Source organism: Mytilus edulis, chromosome 13, assembly GCF_963676685.1.
Source record: "Mytilus edulis chromosome 13, xbMytEdul2.2, whole genome shotgun sequence".
NCBI lineage: Eukaryota > Metazoa > Mollusca > Bivalvia > Mytilida > Mytilidae > Mytilus > Mytilus edulis.
In genome coordinates, this window is record NC_092356.1 from 27,483,956 (window position 1) to 27,505,532 (window position 21,577).

Below are 21,577 nucleotides of genomic sequence, written 5' to 3' on the forward strand. Positions count from 1 at the left end.
TATAGATAAATGAAGGGGAACCATCCGAAAAATGATCGTGTTTGTATTTCACAACTTTGATGTTTTGTTAACACCAAACTGGATAAGTATTTGATTGGTTTGTAGGCGGGGACATCTGTTCAAAGAGCAATACTCTTTTGTCTGTACAATAAAACTATGTTATCACTGGTGTTAAGTTGGAGATATTTCACATTTGGATAGATATCATTTTTCATCCAGTGGATTAAAATTTGCTTTTTATAGAAAATCATTTGCATCGAATTATAATCTAATAATTTGATATTGATGCATTTAATCTGGTTTGCTCTCCAAATTAACTCATTCACATTAAGAATTATTAAAAGTATTAATTTTGAAACCCAAACAATTTTTTTAATATTTGTTATTGAAGAAGCGTAACTGAAAACAGTGAGGTTGTCATGGTTATAAAACCTGTTAATTTTTTGTATGATGCCAAACTTTTATATAAAAATTGATTATAAGAATTTTTTTCTACACTAATAAATCCAGGTAGAATTTCAATTAATACAAGAAATTCCATATTTAATTTAACATTTTCTCATTTTCATGCCCACTCCGAAAACCAATACTTGCCAGTATTTACCAGAATTGTCTAAGGCCTGATCCTTTTCTTGCCAGTATTTACCAGAATTGTCTAAGGCCTGATCCTTTTCTTGCCATTCTTGATATTTAGGGTTTCAACTACATCACTACATTAGAAAATAGATGCAATAACATTATTGAAATAAAAATTTAAAAAAGGGGGGAAGAAGACTTTTTTTCTTTTTCCATGCTTAAGCTAGACAGTATTGTCTTCTGCATTTTAGGTCATTTCCCTGGATTTTTAAATTAGAAAATCATTACTCTACATGTAAATTAACTTCTGCAAAGCAATTTTGTTTCTGACGAACAAAACATCCCTGATGAGGATTGTATCCCCATACTTGCTTCAATGATTGACAAGGGAACACACTTTGATATCTAACTGGTGCTTTGTCTGAAGAAGTTCCACATCTAAATTGAATTGTTAATGAGCAAAAACCTAGAAGTCAACAACAAATTATTACGACTAGACATTAAACAAGCAACACTCAATTAATCAATTATTTATTCTAAGTAAGATTTAGTATAATTTTAATGTATTGCTATGCAGACTAATCATATTTTACTTTTGTATTCTTAGATATAATGAAGAATACAGCCAAAGCGGTGGTGGAGGTGGTACTCCATTTGAAGGTGACTTCGAAACCGATTTACACGCATATAGAACTCAGCGAGAGCGTCAGCGTAGTTGTAGTCCCGACCAATATAGTGACGATATGTATAGTGAATCGTACCGTGAATATAAAACAAGGTATGCTGAATATCCTGGAGGAGGAAGTCCAGGGAGTGACGAAACTTATGACTATAAAAATAGAGACGAAATATATTATAAGGAACGATATGTGATAGGATCTCGTGAAGCTAGTCCTGAGGGATCATTTCATGGTCGTGAGTGGAGTAATTCTCCCACACGTAATCGGGTGAAAGACCCTGAAAGAAACACACCACCGACCCCTCTCGGAGGGGAAGATACTCAGGACTTTTCATCGCACGAACAGAGTCCGTCTGAAATGGACAGTGAAAACAAACGATCAGGAAAAGATGATTTTGATATAACAGACGCTGACATTCAAGAATTACGAACATCTAATAAATATAGTGCTCATAGGAAAGAATCTTTATCACGGTCGGAGGAAAGATATGCTCGCAAGCGATCATACGATGACTCTTTTACACGAGACTCATTATCTAAAGAGGATCTTAGTGTTCGGAAATTAGACAGACAATTAAGTCATGGCAGTCATGATAAACTATCAGAATCTAAGCGAGACTTGTTTCACAAAATGAAGAAACTTCAGTCAGAAATCGGGAATAAAAGTGAAGGACAATGTAGTTCTAATAGTAGTGATTCTGATCGAGGATCGTTAACAGGCGGGGATCTATCAAAGTTAAAACATGAACGACAACTTCTGTTGGAGAAAATTAAAATGTGTGAAGATACTAATAATAGTGACACTGATCGTTTGGATAAATCCCCATTAAAAAGGCCAAGGCTGGATCCTTGGTCAGGGAAAAGTGCAAGTGGACAAAGGCTTCAGAGTGAACTTGGAAGTGTGATTATGGGACCTAAGAAAGAGAAATCATATGATGTTTCCCAGAGTTATCGTAAACAAATGGAAACAATACGTAAAAATGAAGAAAAATCTGTGAAAGATAAAAAGAACGATATATATAGTTATGACGATGATAAGGAGGATTTAATTCCGCAGGGATTACTTTCACCGAAAGATGTACCAACAGCATTTGTGAAAAAGCGTAAAAAGACAGAGGCGTCCGATGAAAAAAGCCGGATGTACCGTCAAAAACGAGAAATAGAGGATGAACGTATGAGTAGTGACAATGAGGAAAGTGCTAAAAATGTTACACGAACTGATTCAGTGGGTTCATTAGGGAGTATACGTCGTCTTTCTAGTGGACATTCGTCACCACGGACACCTATTACAGGTCATCTGTCTCTTGAAAGTATTGATCATAGACTAAGTGAATCGGAACAGTCATTAACGTTTAAGAAACTCGACTCTAGTAAGCGACGGAGTAAAGATGATCATTCTACTAGTCCTGTGATTATTCCTTTAGGAGAGGACATTTTAGTAACGGATATTCCAGATCCCCGTGTGCCAAAAGAAAAATGTGAAGAAGATTTCTGTCTTCCGCTACCTAAATTTGCAGAGTATACTCCTCCTGTGAAACTAAATTCACCCCACTCAGAAAATTCGGGAGATGTTTCGAAAGAGGATTCTCCGTGTTTTTCACCTCCGAGCAGTGGTAGTAAGAATGAATCACCACAGCTATCACCGAATGATACTAATTCTGAGGAGTCGCATACTCTTAGTAATCAAGAACCTACTTACATACCGGAAGAAATTTCAAATAATTCAAATGAACCAACTATTGATACATTGGAAAATCAGGATATGGAAACAGTTAAACCGCATACTGAAGTAGATTTGGACGAAGGGTTATCTGATGCTAGTGATCATAATGACGATTTTTGTCTTGAAGAGCGCATTCGTAAACTGGATGAAAAACTCAATCAGCTTCCTACAACACAACCATCTAAATTAGGAACTGAAAATGTGTCATCTACGTCAATTGGAATAAATATGTCATCGTCAAATCCACCAACAAACATTTACTCTAAATTTAAGATTAAGAAACGTCAAGATTCAAATGGAGTAGGTCAGGAAGAGAATAGTGAAAAGGGAGATAAACCATCATCAGAAATTGTAAAAACAATGCTAAATCGTAGTAGTATATTTGATCTCGACTCAAAGAGACTAGAACAAATTAATGAGAAATATTCTCCGAACATGAAATCGGTTGTGTCAAATGCGGATGATTCTCCTAAAGGTGTGACATTACGGACTAAAGCAGAGACAAAGGAAATGCCTTTGTCTACACTGCCGGGATCGTTAGCTGGACGTTTAGGGAATGGTGGGTCGTCATTCCCAACATTGTCAGTCAATACTCAACCAACTGTTCCGTTAAGTGTTAAAATTGATGATAAACCAGTGAATTCATTATCGCCAGGATCTTTAAAAGGACCTTTTTCACATGATCAAAATTCTCAGGAAAATAAATCTGCTGATATGTGTTCATATAATAGTGACAATAGAATATATAATATGTCTGATCGTATGGATGTACAAAATCCCGTAACAATTAACTATTCTCCGAGATTTAACTCTATAGACAATGGAATAAATAAAACATCTTTAGCCACATTGTCAACAAGAACAATCGTAGAATCAGCAATTGAAACTGCTGAGAAATCGGACAATCTTTCTCCAGTTGATTCTAATGTTAAATCAGATCCTCGTTTAAATTCTAAGAATGCGTTATATAATAAGGCTAATAAAATTTCTGATGATAATTTGGATTTTAATAAGAAACTTGATACGAGAAAATCACCATCTAAATCTCTTGATATGAATTCATCTAAAATAGAAGTGAAAAATGAATCTGGACTTAAAAACGATATAGCACCTGATCATATTTTGGGAAGTAAAACATCTAAAAGTGATAATGTTGAGGATTCATCAGCGGATATTCCATCATCTGTTTCAATTGAACGTAAACGTAAATCGGAAACACCTTCAAAAAAGGATAAAATTAAAAATGCTGAGAGTAAGACTGTTTCGCCATCTGATACTGAAAAGGAAAGTTCAAAGTCTGAAGTCAAAAGTGGATCAGAAAGCCCAGAATCTAAAAGGGCGAAAATATCATCACCTGAGAAAGACAAGTCTGAAACGAATTCACCAACTCACAGTGAAAGTTCTAAATCGGATAAACTTAAAAAAGACAGTGATAAGAAAAACAAAGAAAGTAAAAAGAAAGAAAAGTCTGAGTGTGATTCTATGAACAAAGATAAAGATTTTAATGATAAAAAAGATAAGGATCATGATGGTGATAAAACTAAAAGTTCGGCTAAGAACGTTGAAAATGAAAGTAAGATTGACGATAAATCAGTAAAGTTGCCCTCTGATCTTCTCAAAAAGGAACCTTTGAATAAGACTGAAGGAAAAGATACTGATAAATCACAAAGTAAAAAAGACACTGAAAAAAAGACTGAGCATAATACGACGAAAAAGGAAAAGAAAAGTGACGGATCTTCGTCTAAGAAGTCTGCAGAGAGTAAGACAGATTCAGCTCATAAGAAAGAGAGTAAATCTAGTGATTCTAAGACCAAGGATAAAACGAAATCTAGTCATAAAACTAAAGATTCATCAAAACAAAAAGATGGAAAGTCATCTGGAAAAGCATCTAAAAGTGGGTCAACGGAGAAAGTTGAGCAGACAAAAGATCAAGTGAAAGAAACTGTACCAACCACAGAAAATATCGATAAAAAAGAACTGAAAGAAAGTGAGATTAAAAGTTTAGAAAAATCTCAAGATGCTACTAAAGAGAAGACTGAAAAATCAAGTGAAAATTTAAAGGAGAAAGAAAAATCGACTGATGTGTCAAAGGATAAAGCTGTACCAACCACTAGTGAAAAACCAAAAGACAATAAACATAAGGCTAAGATTGATAAGTCAAAGGATAAAAGTGGTGAATCAGCAAAACATAAAGCTAAAAGTGAGACTTCTGAACAGCATAAAAATAAATCTAGTCATGATAATTCTAAAAAGGAAAAGTCAGCAGAAAAAACAAAACATACAAAGCCAAAGGACAAAACCTCATCAGAAAATGTTAAATCCAAAGACAAGTCTGAAGACAGCAAACAAACAACTGCAGAAAAGCCATCAGAACCGGACAGTAATGTTAAGAATGAATTGAAAGGGGCTGAGAGTGAATTAGCAAAAAGTGCTGAGAAATTAAAGTCAAATGAGGATGTTAAGACAAAAGAAAAATCTGAGAATGGAAAACAGAAAGAAAAATCTGGTAATGGTAGCACTCTTAAAAAAGAGAAAAGTGAAAATGAGAAACCAAAATCAACAGATTCCTCAACTAAGACCAAAGAAAAGACGAAACACGCTGACGGGAGTCGTGGTAAAAAGTCAAAGGAGGATAAATTGAAATCTACAACAGCAGCATCTGCTATAGACAAAACAACAAAGGATAAAAGTCATAAGGATAACAATAAGAAAGACGAAGACCGATCGAAGTCAGATGCTAAGAAAGAGGGAAATGGGGACAACAAAAGTTCTAGCGCTAATAAAACCTCCACAGACAGTTCAAATGCTAGTAAAACCTCAACTGAGACTAGTAAAACTTCAACTGACAATTCTAATGCTAGTAAAAGTCCAACAGACAGTTCTAACACTAGTAAAACTTCAACAGACAATTCTAACACTAGTAAAAGTTCAACTGACAATTCTAATGCTAGTAAAACCACTAATGAGGGATCTAACTCGTCCGACAAGAAAGAGAATAATGGAAATAACCATGACAATAAGTCGGAAAATAAATCGGAAAAAACTGAGAACAAGAATGACGGTAAAAGTGAGAATAATTCGGGAAATACAGACTCTCTTTCAAAAAGTTCTGATAAGTCTGAGTCAAAAAAGGAAAGAAAGAAAAGTGGAGAAAAATCGTCGAGTAAAAGTAGTGGTAAAAAGTCTAGCTCAGACAAGAAGTCTGATGGTAAATCTAGTGACAAGAAAAGTTCCAAGAAGGACAAGGAAAACAAAAAGGAAGAGAAGAAAGAAGAGAAGAAATCACCAAAAGAAGATAAGCATAAAAGTACACCCAAAAAGGAAGTTGAATTTGATTGGTCTGCTTGGGTGGAGGAACCATATGTTTCAATGTACGATCGAGTGAAACGGAAATCTAGTGAAAAAACCAAAGAACGAGAAATGCAGGTTACTAGAAAAAGAGATTTTAATAGTCTAACAAAACGTCGCAATAATAAGAAACATAATAAGTTTGGTGACTCTGACGATTCTGATTTCTCACATGACAGTGCTGAAGAAACAGATGCATTTGAGGAAGAAAAAGTGGCTAAACCGAGCAAAGAAGTTGTAAATGACAAAAGTGACAATGGACCAAAGCGTAAACGATGTATTATTGACGACTCAACATCATCCGATGACGATGATAGCCAGTTCTATAAATCATTCCAGAAAAACTCTTTGAATAACAAAGAGAAAAGTAAAGGGTTGCCAGGGAAAAGTAACAAGCATTCTGTCAATGATATCTACTCGTCAGATTCTTCAGAAACGGATATAGACTTTCCACCTATATCACCAGCGAAGAAAAAGATCAAAAAGACCAAAACAAAAAGTAAAAAACCTCAGATTCACCATGACACTGATAGCGATTTGGAACATGGCAAAGAAAACCAGAAGAAGAAAAAATCAATATCTAGCAAGCCAAAACCTAAATCTACACCGAAGAAGAAGTCTGATGTCAAAGCACCAGCTGTGACTACACAAACAGATACACACGAGTCAGACATGCTAGATATAGATAGTGGGGATATGGACATATTTGATCGCATCAAATTGAAAAATCATAAAAAGAAAGAAGCCATCAAAGATGCTGTAACACCTAATGCTAGAAGGTTTGATACAACTACTGACGATTCGGATAACCATCTGTTTTCACCGAACAAAATTAGTATGGCAAAGACAGAAACCAAACCTACTGCAAAGAAACACACAATTTTGTCTGATCTCACATCTGATTCTGATTCTAGTTTCCCTGATTTATCACCTAAAAAGAACTGTGTGACCAAGAAGAATCATACTATGGAAAGTAAAAAACCTGCTGTCACTGTTGGTGCTGGGGTTACTGCTCAAACTATTCGTATGGAAGATCTTGGTGAGAAGAAAGATGAGATAAAGAAGAAAGATGATGATTTAAAGAAGAAAGAAAAGACGAAAAAGAAATCGAAAAAGAATGAAATAATGAAATCTGATGAGAAGAATGCTGTAGAAGATGCCAAAAGTCTGTTTGAGAAAATGGATAACATCATTACTACTCAAGGTGACTTAAAAGATAAAAATAGTAAGCACAAGAAGGAAGGAAAATCACCCAAGGACCTGCCTTATCTTGATGAAGAAGAAATTAGCCAGGCTGAGAAGCTAGTTAATAACATGAACAAACTGGAAAAACCAATGAAGCACGACTCAGCAAAATTGAATAAGACATCTAAGCAAGATCATGAGAAAACTAGCACCAAGAATAAAACATCAAAACTGGACAAGATGGACCATACATTCTCAAGTGAAACTGAAACAGACAAGGAAAGTAAATCTCATTCAATAGATCATGTGACCAAATCTGAAAGTGAAAGTAGAAAAGATGCTGATGATAAGAAAACTGAACAATCAGTCAAAACTAAACCCATTAAAACGAAAAAGAAGAAACATGACAGTATATCGATGGATTCAGTTCCCAAGGTCACACCTGAAGTGTCAGAGAAAAAAGATGTGGATACAACAAAGAAAGTTAATAACAAACATGACAAAATAGAGTCCATTGATAACATTTCAAAGAAGAAAATTAACAAAATTGAAATTGAAGACATGGTTGCCAAGAAACCTCCTTGCAAACTGGATATGGACGATGGGCTTCTAAAACAACATAACAAGCATAACAACAAAGTTGACAAAGACATTGGCTATAAGATAGGCTTTGGGTTCTTTGAAGACTTCCCAATACTGGAGGAGTCAAAGTTAGACGATATACCTAAGAAAAAGGAGTCTAAAGAGAAGGAGAAAAAGCCAAAGAAGAACAAGGATGATGAGCCAAAAACGCCAAAGAAAGAGGCAGTAAAGAGTGAAGGAAAAACTCCTAAAAAGAAAGATAGAAAGAAGAAAGATGGCACCACAGAAATGATCACGAAAGAAAATGGTCCGAAGCTGGAGGAACTTGTTGGCAAATTGGCAGCTGGGGCTATGCACAATTCTGATGTATTCGATTTCCAAGACGAAGATGACAACAAACCACTATTTGCTGACTTCTTCAAGATGAAAGAAGAAATGACAAAGAAAGCTGCCGCTACAAAGAAGGATAAGCCAGATGGAAAGAAAGAAAATAGACTTTCTTCTGAGGAAAAATCTGAGGAGTCTGAGTCTCATGAAGATGTTGAAGATGGTAAAAAATCTGGACCCAAAGATAAGAAGGATAAAGTTAAATCAGATGAAGCTAAAAACATCATGGAAAAGCTGGAAGAATCTTTAAAAGATGGTCTTTTTGGTCCAAACCCAGGGAGCAAGATTGACGAATCAAGTATTACAAACATGTTCAGTTCTAAGCATGTCAAAGAGGCATGTAAGGAGGAGGCCAAGAATATCATGGGTTTTGCTAGTCCAAAGGGAATGGTGAAATCTGATGATGAGAGTTGTAAAAGCTTGACAAGTCCAACAAAATCTGAAATTATCAGTCCAAAAGATAAATATAGGAGAGACATGGTAGTTGGTCATGTGGATTTTGATTCCTTTACTGATATCAATAAAAAGGACATGGAGGTTAAGTCCAAGGAAATTTCATCAGCTGAGGAAAAATGGCGGGAATTGATAGCTGGAAAAGAAGATGCATACAGCAAGAAAATCGATATTTTCACAGACAATTTGACACCCAAGTCTAATGTTCATACAGACAAATCTAAAGAAGAGCAAAAAGGCAAAGTGGAGGAAAAGATTCCAGAAAAAACAGAAGTGCCAGAGAAATCAAGAGAAGAAATCGTGGAAGAAGCTGTCTCAAGTTTGCAGAAGATAACAGAGACACCATCTGTTGTGACCCCTGACGATGATAACTACCAAGATGGAGGGCTTGTTATTGATGAGACAACTGCTGCAGTGGAGACGGTAACAGAAGAACCGGTTATGGCTGAGCAAGCACAGAATGAGACTGACCTAGCAATTTTGTCCATTTTGCAGTTTGATGATAAGTCTGGCAGTTTTCCAGAAACACTACCTCAACAGAATGCTCTTGTTTCTGAACCACAGCCAGAAGTGCCACCAGAAAATGTTGTGGTAGAGCCAGAACAAATAACATTGGATACAAACCCTCTTGATAGTAGTATTGGATCTGAGAATGACTTGGTGATTGATACATCTACACCTGATCAAGTTGAGCTTCAGAATGACATCAACCTTCCAATAACAGCACCAATTAAGGAGAAACCAGTAGAAGCACCAATTCAGAAGCCAGTTGTAACACCAATTCAGAAGCCAGTAGTTGCACCAATTAAGGAGAAGCAAGTAACAGCACCAATTAAGGAGAAGCCATTAAAGGGGCCAATAAAGGAGAAGCCAGTAACAGCACCAATTCAAGAGAAGCCAATAGCAGCACCAATTCAGGAGAAGGCATTAGCAGCACCAATTAAAGAAAAGCCAATATCTGTACCAGGACCAACATCTGTACCAGTCGAACCCAGAAAGGAAACAATTTTGCCTGCAATGCCACCAGTGCAGGAGAAGCCATTAGAACATAAAGAAAAACCAAAATCTAGAAGAAATCAAAAAGCCAAAGAGCAGATTGAATTGCTAAATGCACAAAAGGAACAACTACCAGCAAGATCAGTTGGACAGGTAGTAAAAGACAACAACCAGATGTTCAATTTTCAACCAGAACAACCAATGCCTGTTCAGCAAGATTTACAAGCTCAATTTTATGGCCAGATGATGGCAGATGCAAAACAAATCATCTCCAAACAAATTCCAGAAGTTCAAAAACCAGAACCATATAGAAAGACTCGCAAGCAGAAGGCAAATGCCAAGGCCAATCACCAGATTGAAGTTCCGGGAACCTTCTATCCCCCAGTTTATAATGCTGTTGATCATAGTCTCCATCTGACTAACAGCCTACAAGGTGGTGATGCAAGTGAAAAGGAGAATGAAGAGAAGTTACCTCAGCCGTACAATTTTGATGTTGAGAAACATGAAGATGCAGACAATCTACGAGTATCTGGTGACGAAGGTGGCAGCAATGCAGATAAACGTACTCGCAGAGGGCGAAAACAACAGAACTATAAGGAGATGAATTCCGGTGTTCATGGTCGAACAACTTCTCCCAGATCAAGGTCGTCTCCAAGATCTCCAAGGACGGGCATGTCACCAAGGCAAGCTTTGTCACCACTTAGTTCACCAAAAGCAGAATTGACAGCACCTTTTGTAAAAATAGAAAGACTTCCATTTGGCTGCAATAAAAATGTGAGACCGGAGGGTGAAATGTTTAATGAAACCCTTGATGGGAAACAACAAATAATTGAAGCTGTTGAAAATCAACCAGAAAATCAAGGTCTTACTGCTACAAAGAAATTGATTGAAGAGATTGCCAAACCTGCCTTCAAAGAAGCCACCAATGTTTTTGATTTTGATGATAATGAGCCAGAATTGAAAATCGTTACAACACCACTCAAGGCCACAAGGCCCAAGAAAGGTCGAAGAAATACCCAAGAGGCCATTTTACCTCCACAACCAGCAACTCCTGAAGTTAAAATTTCACCCAATGGGCCTAATCATATTGTTTCACCTCTTGAAGGTAGATGGCAGTGTAAGAAAGATAGTGAATCAGACAAGAATGGTAACCATCCCTTGAAGTTGAGAATTGCTTTGACGCACACCACTGGGATGTCAACCAATACTACCAACAGCATTAGTAGTATGATCAACTCAGCAACCATTATAGACAGTACTATTCCAAGCATCAAGGAAAAGAAAGATCTGGAAAGTTTGACCAAAGTTTCTTGTGCTACAACATCTTCCATCATGTCGACAATTGCTTCCGTAGCATCTAACGCTGCACCAACAATGGCCAACTTATGTATGGATAAGATGAGCAACGTAGATAGAATTATCGATGATGTGTCCAAAGGCATCTTCGACTGGGACAGAGGAAATGGTCAAATTGAACCAACTAAAGAGCAGATCATGATGAGCATGTCCAACATGATGCCAAAGGTCACAGACAGTTTACCTATTGCCCTGCAGCCAACAAAGAAGAGGCATACTCAGAACCGTCACATAGGAGAACTAGATATGATGCCACCACCACCTATGACATCACTGTCAGGACATGACCTTGGACTTGCCAAGTCTTCACCTAGTCTGGTACAACCACCAATGGCGTCATCACCTTTTGGGTTAAATGTCATGTCGATGTCACAAGGTCATCCACCAGTTCCGACTCCTCCATTGACCTCTGCCGGTATTCCAGTCAGTGTTGCCTGTACCTCAAGCAGTCATTCTAGTCCAGGTAAGTTCGAGATCTTTATTTACCATGAAAACTGGTTAATTAAAAAATTGTAAATTTTGCAATTTATTGGATAATACCTTTTCATGCGGTATGTTTTTCAAGTTTAAACTTATCTGTGATATTAATATTCCTTCCAGATCAAGTTTACACAGGGAAATTAGAAAAAATGTTTAAAAGATGTCAATATTTACAGTTTTTGCACACAGTTTCCAATCTGAATAAAAGATATGTGGGGTTTTACATTGATGACTCCAATAACAAGAAACAATCACAGGGCATCATGAAGGAAACATACAATCATTTATAACAAGATACAGTTGTCTACACATAATGTGAGATCAAAATTATCCTGAAGTCTATAAAATAAGTGAATAAATTTTAAGAAACAAAGTTTATAAAGCTCATGATTATTAACACAACACACATTTAGGTGAATATTGTCAAGAAATACATGTACATTCAAAGAATGAATCCCTCTTTGCATGGAATATTATATGTTGATTTATAAATTCAAAATATCTTCTTTTTTTGCAGTACAAATTGGTGAACCAGCAATCACATCGTTTAGTCAGGCCAGACCTACATCTCAGATCACAACTACAAAGAATAAACCTTTGGATATGGCACTTAACCCACTTAACCCACTTAACATGATGGCTAGATCAGATGTTATGACCTCTGCTGCCCATTCCCTGTCTACTGCAGCTGTGGTCACTCAAACGACCACAACCACAATAGCTCAGCATAGCCCTGGACCATCTGTTGTTATGTCATCACAGAAACCAATGGTCACCACCAGTGGCAATACTACCGTCTTGGCAGGTAGAACGGTTACAGTCAAGCCTCCAAACACCGAGGCTTATCTCCAGCAGATGGGTCTTCATCCATCAGCTATTCCATCGCAAGCACCGGTTTCTGCTCACCAAGTTCCTATGCCTAGGATGCCAGACAATAAGCAGGGTTTTCCACATGGATTTCTACCAAATCCAGCTTTCTCAAGACCAGAAGAACATAGTAGACCAATTCCAGCAAGTAGTTCTGAAAAACAACCTCAGGTTACATCGTCTGCACCAACATGTGTGGTACATCCTATTACCACATCGTCTGGAAAAACAATGGATCCAAAACTATTGCAGCATCAACAGATGATGCAGGCAGTAGCAGCAAGCAGGGCACCAGTGGTGTCAACGACCAGCAGTGGACACTCAATTCCACCAGCTCACATGCATCTAAGCCAGGCGCTTTTGGAGAAAGAACAACATATGCGTACCATGGCCGCCATGCATAATCAGCCAATGATGCATCTGATGGGTCAGCCTCATGTCATGACAAACCACATACAGCACAAACCAGAAAAGACACCCAAAGGGAAACAGTCACATAAAGCAGAACTGCCACAACCGAACGAGCCCTTACAGAGACCACCAAGTGCTCACAGCCAAAAGCCACAGTCAAATGAGCCACAGAGGCCACATAGTGCTCATGAAAATCAACAAATGTTGCACGACCAAATTAGGACTTTGATGGGAAAAGGTATGATTCCTCCTGGCGCAATTCCACCACACATTCTACAAATGTATCATCAACAACAACAACAGCAGCAACAGCAACAAATGGCTGCAACACAACAACAACAACAGATGGCTGCAGCCAAGATGGAGGAAAAGAAAGGACACAAGAACCATCCACCCAAAGAAATGGTGTCTCCTGGCATTGCTCACCAGCCATCCAGTATGTTCGCAACCAGTATAGCATCTCAGTCATCTAATCCTCAGATCAAGTCTCCTGCTTTGGCTCAGACGGCACCTAGTCCACATCCTGTTTTCTCACAGCCATCCACATCTCAGGCTAGACCAATTAGTCCAGGAATGAAAAAGGTAAGAATTGTATTAAAAACTGTTAAAATTGAGAATGGAAATTGGGAATATGTCAAAGATGCAACAACCCAATCAAAGAGCAGATAACATCCGAAGGGCACCAATGGTCTTCAAGGCAGCCAGGTTTATCATTAGAAGATTAAAATCCAAATGAATTAGTATCATTTAATTATTAATTTTTGCATAAAATTCAGTCGAACTTTTAAACTGTAAAATTGTCAATGTTTCTTTGAAGTACCATGTTGTATATCAAAGTCTAAATCTGTGTTGCAAAGTTTATCCATATACACAAACTACGAAAAAAACCGTACTAAAAAAGTCCAGAAATAAAATTAATTCTGAGTGTTAGAATGTTGGTAGATCTTGGTGAAAAGTTAATCAGAAACATTTAGACCAAAAAAACCAAAAAAAAAACTGTTCCAAGAATATTTTTTTTTTTTTTAACTTTCTTTGTTTGAATAACTAGTACAAATAAAAAAATATTGAACTTTTCTTTTTAATAAGAAAAGACTTGATAAAATTTATATTAAAAAAATGACTTTTTTTTGCAGCAGTTGAATGAGAAGTTTAATCAGAATCAATGGACCAATGAAAGTATAGCTGAGGCCCAAAGGTCTGGACCATCATCTGGTGAACCATCGCCATCTCCCAAACACTGGGGTAGGTTTTCACATGTTTATGCTATGGTGGCAAGCTTTTTATAGCTGACTATGCAGTATCGGCTTTGCTCATTGTTGAAAGCCATACAGTGACCTAAAGCTGTTAACTTCTGTCATTTGGTCTCTTGTGAAGAGTTGTCTCATTGGAAATCAAACCACGTCTTTTTTTTATATTGTCAGGCAACTAGAAGTTAAATCTTAAGTCATATTTATTAGCATTTTATTTGTGTTTAATAAACTGAATCAAATTTATAAAAAAAGTAAATTTATAAAAAAAGTATTTGTGTTTAATAAATCAGATTCCTAATTTATTAGCATTTTATTTGTATGGAATTAACTGGATTCAAATTTATTTACATTTTATTTGTGATTAATAATTCAATTGATTTTTCTGATAATAAATTTGATTCAAATTTGCCTTATCTCTCTTCTGTAGTTAGAAATAGCCTTTTATATGATGCATTTATTTGTGCTCAAGTCCAATTTGCTGTTAATTAAAATTGTATTATTGATGAGCCAAGTGAATTTATTCCATTACCACGCTTTCAAGGTTGTGAAGGATATAGATTTTATCCGCTGGGATTTAATTTGTATGCTAAGCAAAGGAAAGAATAACCTTTGATCTAGTTTGCTTGATATATCAATAGGAATCATAATGACTAAAAGTTGTGTGAAGTAGAAATAATGTATATTAAACCCAAGTCAAAATTAAAATTTGTCTATTTGTTTGTCAAAATGCAATAGAATATGAAGAATATATGGTGCATTTACCTCAATGAGACAGCAACTCAACAAACAAATACTAGTTATCAAAATATTACGAATACACAGGTTCTCTATGGTGTTGACAAAAATCAGTGACCTTTTCACTCAAGATAATACGTCAATGTAAAGTAACATATAAGTTAGCAGTTGTTCAAAACTTTACAAAAGTTAGTTGAATCATTACAGTTAATTCTTATTTTTCAGGATATAGTGGCAGTCAACAACCCAAACCAGCTCACCAACAGAATTTAGACTCCAGCAGTAAGACTCATCAAGAGGCTATCCGTCTCATTGAACAGCACAAACAACAAGAAATGATGAGGATGCAGCAACAACAAGATCACGCCAAACTGCAAGAGATTCAGAGGCAAGAAATAGAAAGACGGGAGGATTTATTACGCCAGGCGGCCTTGAAGTCACGGGATGGCGTCCCATCAACGTCGGCCAGTACGTCTCAACAGTCAGACCGAGACCGTCAAACAGCTTCAGTGCCCGGCAAGCCAAGGTCTAGTCACTTACCTAATCATTCTGAAAGTGGACCAAGTGTCATGGACCCCAGAAATCTTCACCATCTTCAAGAACTCCAACGGGCAGGACCCAGAGGTCATGGTGCATTCGCTGCACCCACAGGAGAACTGATTCAAGGAATACCTGCACACCTGTACAGGGACCCAGAATTTCAACAGAGAATACACGCTGCTGCAGCTCTTCGTATGCCACATCTACTGGATCCACATATGTATCCACAAGGATACCCACTTGGACTGCCTCATCCGTATCTTGGACAGGTGGGTACATTGCCGATAGACCATCCACACTTGGCAGACCAAAGGCCTCCATCACAGGGAGGTAGTAGCCATGGTATGAGGTCACCACCACCTAGGCAGGCCCATCAAGCTGTTGCCAAGAGTCCAGCAATTCCAGCCCAGCCACCAAACAGACAACAAATGCCTGATCCTCCTCCTGGTGGAGAGGGAAGCTTACTCAGCCTGTTACAGGTTGGTATTTTAAGACCTTCTGTCTTTGATTTTATAACAGAATTGAATGACATTAAGATGGATTTTTTTTGTCGGTAGGATCTATCGATACCTGAAATTCTGTAGAAGTTACCACTAGAACTTTTCTGAATTACCAAAATCAGTGACTTCATTAATTCATGAAACCCTACAGGGTTGTCATAATATTCTCCCTCAGATAGTTACATCACTCATTTACATCACAAATCAGTACTAATTTTTGAGCCCTTATACATTTATTAATTAAACATGTTGTAATAATTCAGTTATTAAAAAGTTGGGTGACGATAAAGTTAAAAGAAACTTTAGTTAAAACAAAATCAGCTGTCAAAATAGCAAGTGATCACAAGTTGATTTAATCATTTCTCCTGTCATTTTTTAAAATCTCAATTTTTGATGAATTGTATTTGACCCTATTTTGAGAATTGTCTATCTTAACAAAATCTGGAATTAAAATATGTAAAATGAATTTCTATTGCAGCGGTATCCAGTAATGTGGCAGGGAACATTGGCGCTGAAGAATGACAGCTGTGCTGTACAGATGCACGTGATTTCTGGATTCAATTCCCTTGTCCAGACGGCTCTCCCACAACAGGTCGTAGAAGGAACATGTCAGCCATTAAGGATTGCCCAGAGAATGAGACTTGAATCAGCACAGCTAGAAGGGGTTATTAAAAGAATGCAGGTATGATTCTGAAATGAAGTAGAAAACTGTCTCGATGTTTAGGGGACTTGTTTATTTTCATTGATACATGATCTTGTTATGAAATTTATTTTCATGGATACATGATCTCACTGTTATGAACCAATTAAAGCTGATAGAAAATTTGTACTTTGTTAAATATGGTTGTTAAGCTATACTTATTAAATCTAGGTAGTAAGTACCCCCACCAAAAATTATGAGTCGTTCATAAGTTTCAGAGTTGAATTTTAAAGATAAATGATAGATTTGTAATTTTGAGGATTCAAACCATTTTAACAATACCCTGTTGTTGTTTTGAAATAAATTCCAACTGGTAGAGCATATCTTAAAAAGCTAGATAACAAAGTGATTTAAAAACTTATTTTCATGTCACTTTTTACAATTGTCCAGTAATGTTTTGTAATACATTAGTTTTAATGATTGAAATCTGAAGTTATTTCTGCCTTGGCGAGTGAAATCATCGCAGTTATTCATTTCCTTTACAGTACGACAAAGATTATTGTATGTTGTTGGCTTTACCTTGTGGAAGTGACCACGATGATATCATCTACCAGACCAGAGCCATGTCAACAGGCTTCATACAGTACTTACAACAGAAACAAGCTGCAGGAATTGTCAATGTGGCTGACCCAGGCTCTCAACAGGTATGTTATATTGACTTTTGCAAATAAAAAAAACCCATAAAAAAAACATTTTGTTTTAAGGAGGTAAACCTAGGTTAAGGGAAATAACTGTTAAAATCATCAGTACATTTATGTCTGCAATATTTCAAGTTTCTAGAATCAAAGCTGATAGCTAATCTGTTTCAGGTATATGCTTCAAATACAATGATGGAACTAGACTCCTACAAATACATTATTGATTTAAAGAGTTATCTCCCTGAACCAAGGTCAATCCTCTTCAGACCGTATGATATCTGTTCTTAGTTTATAAATTGGACAACTTAACAAACTAGTGTAAATTGTTAAGGTATCTGAACAGCAATCAAAATGATGGTTAAATAGTTGTAAATGTTTAGAAGAATTAAAATCGAGGATAAAAAATAGCAAGGACATACCAGAGACCATTAAAGTGAAAGAGAGCTAACAATTTCATGGCCAAAAAATTTCAAATTTCAAAAGCATACCCCAGTTTCATTAAATGTCATTCTATCAAACAAAATATTATTTTATATATACAAATGTTTTCTTTTACAGCCAGCCTATGTGGTACACATATTTCCCCCATGCGAGTTTTCACATGAGACACTTGGGAGATTGGGATTTGAGCTTTTACATCAAGTTCGCAACCTGAGCCATCTTTTAGTCATCATTACAACAGTGGCTTAGATTTTATGAGATGGGATATGTGTCTTCACTATCATGGATTTGACTTACTCCCGGACATGACATTTTTAAACACCGGATTGGACTAAGGATATATTTCTTAAAAGGACACTGGATTTAACTTAAAAGTGCTACACACGTTTAATGTTAATAATGGAGAATGGATTATTATTAAATGTGATTTTTGTATAAAATCAGTTTATATAGATATATATGATTGGGATTTATGTGGATGATTTTGTAGAAGGAATATATTAACACGGATATATTATGCTAATATGATAATAACAAACTTATGAAATATTCTTTAAAAAAGATACACAACTTACATACTAAATATGTATATGTAATAGAATGGTATAGATAACGAGAATTTGACCAGTTCTCAATATGGATTATGTATTTACTTATATTGGGATATACTTGTACATTTATTCTCTCTCTAACGTGGATAATACAAAGTGCTAGTACTTGAAGCAGTAGTGAATTGTACATTGCTATTGTCGACTGCTTGTGGATTTATTTAATAATGTTTTAATTGTATGAAAAAGACTTCTCACTGGGATTAATGTTTTTTCAGAGAGAGAATAATCAATTCAATATTGTGTTCCATTATTTTCGGTGGAATTAAAATTTCATAGAGAATTTCAATTTAATGTGGTATATATATATTGTGATTAATGGAATTTTACTTCATACACTGGATTTTAAAAAAATTAACCAAGAATGTTGCCATTTTGAGTTTTTGAGTTGGCATTTTTTTTCTCAGCTTTGTGGTATCACGTCCCACATTCATGAGGGACATAGATATTTATTTTTATTTGTTTTTCTCAGGATTATAGATTTGTTTTTTTTATATATTCTGCCTGGAAAGCTGTTCGTTTTTTTGAGACTGAATGATGTGGAATTATTATGACTTTGAAGCATATTGTGAATGCTTTTCAAAATAGAAATCCATGGATAGGACTTGAGCCAATATGGCTGGCATAATCACCTTGGTGATGGACAATGTATCATGTGACAAGACATGTGACAGGACGTAGTTAATGGCGTCAGTATTGATCTCAGTACATTTAGAATTGGTGAATTCGTCATAGGGCAATTTTTTTCATCGTTAGTTCATGTTCTCATACCATTATAATTAGTTTGAGCAATGTTTGGAAGGCAGCTTACGATTCGTTAAAACTTTCGTTGGAAATTTAGGGAAGTGATTGTCTAAGAAGTGCTGGGTCACTCGTAATATTTTAACAGTATTTTTGAGTCGTTCAGAACAAACTGTAATTATTTGCTTGTATGTTTTTCCTAATCTTTGTTTTTCTTTTTAAACTGCACTTTTGAAGATATATTTATAAAATTTATATTATGAATTTTCACTTTAGAAGTTTTGTGAACTTTTTAAATTTAGAATTTAAATTAAATTTTTGCTTTATATAAAAGTTTTTTTTCTAACGTTAGTTTAATATATGGATAATGTTTTTTCTAATAAGTAAATCTTTTTTGTCAAGATTAGTAAGGAATTGCATTGTTTTAATTTTTTTTTCTCATTTTTTTGCATTAAAAGGCAGCAGATTTTTAGATAGACCATTTTCATTATAGCATTTATGTCATTATTGCTTTCATTAATTATACAGAACCAGAAATGTAAAAATATAAAACACAAAATTTTCAAAAAATAAAAACAGATTCTTCAAGAACCCAAAAATAATTTCTTCTTGCATTTGACTAATTTTGTAAAATATACTTAACGGAAAAGAAATTTTTGTTCTTATTCATCTCATTATCATTCAAATTGGAGGTTAACTTTATAATTAGATAGTTTAAGCATGCCTAGAAAAATAGCGGCACCCATTTTTATGCGGCATAATGTTTATGCTACCGTACTAGATGTTCTTGTAACCAAGCTTAGTGTTATTAAATAGTTAAAACATATCGTAACCTCAACCTATCATAGTAAACAGGCCAAAGATGTGAATGAAAAAAATGATGAATGCGAAAAAATTATTTATTGGGATGAGAGTGTTTTTTTTTTTTGTTATCTCCCCTTTTGTACATAAAAACAGTTGTAAATACGTAAAACAAAAAAAAACTTTGTTGTGTACAGTTGTTGTTAGATTTTTTTGTTAAAAAGAAACAATGTATAAATCCCTCCTGTACATAGTGTAAAATTGCGTGTTATTTGTATATATAGTTAGCTCCCTTTACTACTCTTGGTAGACAAGAAATACGGGAGAATTAAACATAGACGACCAATTTACAGTTGTTGTTGAAGTTTTTTTTTGTGTTTATATATTTGTGACAAACACTTGCTGTGGACAGCTTGGTTATTCTGTGTATATCAGTTTGAAATTTATTTTTTTGACGCTTGTGGGATTTTGTACCAGATTTTTTTTTTTACAATTTTAAAATTTCTGTCAAAAAAGGCATTTTTATTCTTTACGGATTTAAATCATGGAAAGAAAGCTTCCTGATAATATCTTTTTATTAAATGAAAAAAAATACATTTTTTACAATGAGAGGTGTTCGTATACATTATTTTTGTTACAAAACTTTAAAGAAATTCATTTACACTAAATAGAGGAATTCTGGCTCTTTTATATGATATGAACCAATAGAAAGTGTTATTTTAAAGAATAATTCTTTATTCATAATAGCACTTAGTTTTTTTTCTCCAATCTAATGTTGATAAAAAGTAAATTATTCACTTCAGATAATCTGGTAGAAATTCTGACAGCAAGATTATAAAAAAAAGTGCTTGAGTGTGCAATTGAGCTGCCATTTTCAAGTTTTGATGTATAAATGTGCGTGTGTGTTTGTGTAAATGTGTGTGACTGTCGTAGATGGAACTGTGATACTGTTTAGTCTATACAGAGTTTTATTTTTGTAAATTATTTTGTACATTATCTTGGCTCAATATTACTTGTACATTATTGTATGTCCCACGTCATTCAGTCGTCTTGAAGAACTTCCGCTTTAAACAAAATAAAATGAAAATTAAATATACCCTTCTTGTTGATTTGTTTTTCAAGATTAACTTCTTGAACAATAGTTCTATATAACTTCAATTGAGCTGGTCTAAAGAAGATCAACACAGCTTTGTACATGTTGTGTATAAAGCTTTATATTACAGCCTTTATTTTCACTAAGATCCTCGATAATTTGGAACATTATAAAATTGAGAATGGAAATGAGGAATGTGTCAAAGCGACAAACAACCCAACAAAAGGGCAGAAAACAGCCTAAGGCCACCAATTGGTCTTCAACATAGTGAGTAACTCCCAGATCCGGAGGTGTGCTTCAGCTGGCCTATAAACAAATGTGTACTACATGTAGTTCAGTAATAATGGAAGTCATACATGTTTTCTGTTCTGTGTTCATTCATTCTGTATGAGGTGAAAGATTTTGGATAAGCTAGTGTACCATGAAGTTATATTCACATCACCTCAAATCTGTGTACATGTGTTCATTAGGATGTGATCATTTTAAA

At 35.5% G+C, this 21,577-nt stretch overlaps 1 protein-coding gene across 4 annotated transcripts in view; it reads left to right on the top strand.

The window, feature by feature from the left end:
• LOC139502191 (protein split ends-like) overlaps nt 1–21,093 on the top strand; it is a 60,625-nt gene extending 39,532 nt beyond the window's left edge. For all 4 annotated transcript variants that reach the window (XM_071291611.1, XM_071291610.1, XM_071291614.1 and 1 more), the window contains 7 exons: nt 1,184–11,748; nt 12,283–13,625; nt 14,177–14,285; nt 15,254–16,047; nt 16,547–16,750; nt 17,254–17,412; nt 17,965–21,093. In XM_071291611.1, coding sequence (XP_071147712.1) covers nt 1,184–11,748; nt 12,283–13,625; nt 14,177–14,285; nt 15,254–16,047; nt 16,547–16,750; nt 17,254–17,412; nt 17,965–18,096 — 13,306 coding nt within the window. In that variant the 3' untranslated portion in view covers nt 18,097–21,093. The remainder of the gene's footprint in view (nt 1–1,183; nt 11,749–12,282; nt 13,626–14,176; nt 14,286–15,253; nt 16,048–16,546; nt 16,751–17,253; nt 17,413–17,964) is intronic.
• The last annotated feature ends 484 nt before the right edge of the window (nt 21,094–21,577 follow it).